Source organism: Dipteris shenzhenensis, chromosome 9 (assembly GCF_047967505.1).
Source record: "Dipteris shenzhenensis isolate YYH24624 ecotype China chromosome 9, Dip_SZ_1.0, whole genome shotgun sequence".
NCBI classification, from domain to species: domain Eukaryota; kingdom Viridiplantae; phylum Streptophyta; class Polypodiopsida; order Gleicheniales; family Dipteridaceae; genus Dipteris; species Dipteris shenzhenensis.
Window position 1 is genome coordinate 16,370,643 of NC_141604.1, and position 2,670 is coordinate 16,373,312.

General features: G+C 47.7%; 1 protein-coding gene across 1 annotated transcript; it reads right to left on the bottom strand.

Annotated features, from left to right (window-relative positions):
- Positions 1–946: 946 nt before the first annotated feature.
- Positions 947–2,395, bottom strand: LOC147898280 (accumulation of dyads protein 2-like). Its single transcript, XM_087379897.1, has one exon. The coding sequence runs from the start codon at positions 2,007–2,009 to the stop codon at positions 1,410–1,412; it is 600 nt and encodes a 199-aa protein (XP_087236023.1). The 5' UTR covers positions 2,010–2,395; the 3' UTR covers positions 947–1,409.
- Between the last annotated feature and the right edge of the window lie 275 nt (positions 2,396–2,670).

Genomic DNA, 2,670 nt, shown 5'->3' on the forward strand with positions numbered 1-2,670 from the left:
GAAGGAGACTAGCTCTCCACTCCTCAACCCTAGACTCCTTCTAAACCCTGCAACCCCCTCTAAACCCTAGCTCTCTCAACCCTATCCCCTTTCGAACCCTGCATCCTTCTGAACCCTTGAACTCACCCACGCGCACATGAGATTTGCTTTCTATGCTTTGGCCTACACCTCGTACCGAAATATGACACGAGAACCTATGCTACACTTATGAACACCTATGCTACAACAAGCAACGATGCGACTATAGGTGACCAACACCCTCACAACTTGGACATGGGAGAGACAGAGACAACACTCAAGTATCCATACAAAAAAGGTACCTCTATCAAATATTAAGTTGGCCTATAATTAGGTTTCCATAGTCTTAGGGGAATATTCCTTCAACTCGTGTTTCACTTGAGTTTCTTCCTTCCTTATTGTGCTTCCTCATAGACCATAGTCTTTGGAAAATATTCTAGTCTTGAACTCGTTTTTTACTTGACTTTCTCCCTTCCTTATGGTACATCCTAATAGACCAAGAGGAATAGATGGGATTCAAATTGGTAACAAGAATAACTCTCCATAGATCAAGATGAAGAAGATGAATACGTCAAGACATCCTCTCACCACGTGGTAGCTTTGGAAGCTTGGATGAGATCTCCACCAATGCCAAAAGTCACAATCAATTGGGAGGAGTGCTTATCAATGAAGGCACAACGTGGAGCTAGAATTCCATTTGAGTTCAAAGCATCAATTAGCAAAGACAAGGTGATATGAGTATGATAGCAACTTACTTTAGGAGGGCCTTACTTGCTTTTCCATATGACCCAAGCAATGTCAATGTATATTAGATCATACTTGTGACAACTAGTGTATAGCCTTGAACACAAGATAGAATCTCCGTAAATGGCAATTTGAAACAGACAACCCAAAAAATTACATGCTATTGAAAGGGAATCTTTGTAGGATAATCTCCATAAATATCAATTTGAAACACACAACTCAAAAATTACAAGTGGACACCTTTGTAGGATAATCTCCACAAAGGTAAATTTGAAACACAAACTCAAAAGAAGAGTTACAATCAGAGACATTATTTGGCGAAATTCACACAAGAACACAGAACACTTCCAATCCTCCACTCTAAGAACAAGAGTGCACAAAACAGTTCCGATCCTGCACTAGAGCACTTCCTCTAAGAAAGCAAATGCTCAGAGGTAGAAAGGCTGATGTTCTTGGCTGGAGAGGTGCGAGGGCGTCATGTACAAGGGCGTCATGTACAGGAAGGGTGAAGCAAGGATGTGTTCTTGGCTGGAGAGGAGGCCTGTGAGGGCGTTATTTGAAGGAAGGGTGAAGCAAGGACGTGAGGACCACGCAATGGCAGAAGGTTGAAGCGAGGATGTGGGCTGGAAAGAAGGCCTGCGAGGGCGTTATTTGGCGATCTTGCCTACAGGAAGGGTGAAGCAAGGACGTTCTTGGCTGGAGAGGAGGCCTGCGAGGGCGTTGTACCACGCAATCGCGGCCGTGACGATGCCAACGCAACCCCCTGCCCGCTTCACCTTCGCATCGCCCCGAAACTCAGCTATGGTGAGCAGCAGGAAGGTGAGCGACAGGGCTGCGAAGAGCGCAATCAAGCCACCCGTCGTCCGCAGGCTCGCCACAAACATGAGCACCGTGAAGATCGTCCACGCCAGCAGAAACGTTGCCAGAGCGTGGTTAAGAACGCTCGGACTGGCGTTCGCGTACCCACTCGCCACACCAAAGCCTGGAATGAGAATCGCTGCGTACGAGAGCCAGAATGCCCCGTAAGATGTGAAGGCCGTCGCACCGAATGTGTTGCCTACGCAAAACTCCCACACTCCCGCGAGGGCCTGACCGATACCGCCGTAGAAGACTGCGAGACCCACGACCACATTGGGGGGACTGTGGACATGGACGCCGAAGATCCCGGCGTTGTAGCAAGACAGAACGAAGGTGGTGAGAGCGAAAGCGCAGAGGCCCAAGGGGCCGGGGTTCGCTTTGGTGGACATAATGAGCTGGTGCTGCGAGCTGAAGCAAGCTTGGATCAAGTGCAAGGAGAAGCTTGGATCCGAGCTGAAGCAGCTTGGATCAAGTGGAAGGAGAAACCTGAGCAAGAAGGGCCTAGCCGATGCATACAACACCAAGCTTTGTGATCATCTGAAGGAGCTGAAGCTTGGATCAAGTTCTGCGAGGTGAAGCTTGATTGAGAAGTGCAAGGAGAAAAGGCAGCCAGTCGAAGGGCCTAGCTGACGACGATGACAGCAAGCTTCGTGATCATCAATTTACGTGCAAAGAGAAGCTTGGATCACGTGCTCCAACCTGAAGCTTGGATCAAGTCAAGGAGAAAATTCACTGCAGCCAGAAGGGCCCAGCTACGATTGCAAGCTTCTTGATCACCTGAAGCTTCCAAATTCCAATCTCAGATTCTCAACTCATATAAAAGCTTTGCTAACGCCGTCTCCCACACGCAATACTGCTGGCTGGAAAAAGTTTACTTCAGAACACAGAAAATCGTTTCGTTAGTGGAGCTTAAAATGATCATACAAATCGCACCACGATAGATTCGATGCTAGCTTTTCATGATTCCATGCTAACTTTCCCACGATTCCAAGCCCGATAATCATAGAAATCGTACCATGAAAGACACACCCCTCACCTTTTTTCTGCCTC

Bases quoted from the DNA above. Each gene is read 5' to 3' on its own strand.
- LOC147898280 (XM_087379897.1), bottom strand. From the start codon at position 2,009: ATGTCCACCAAAGCGAACCCCGGCCCCTTGGGCCTCTGCGCTTTCGCT.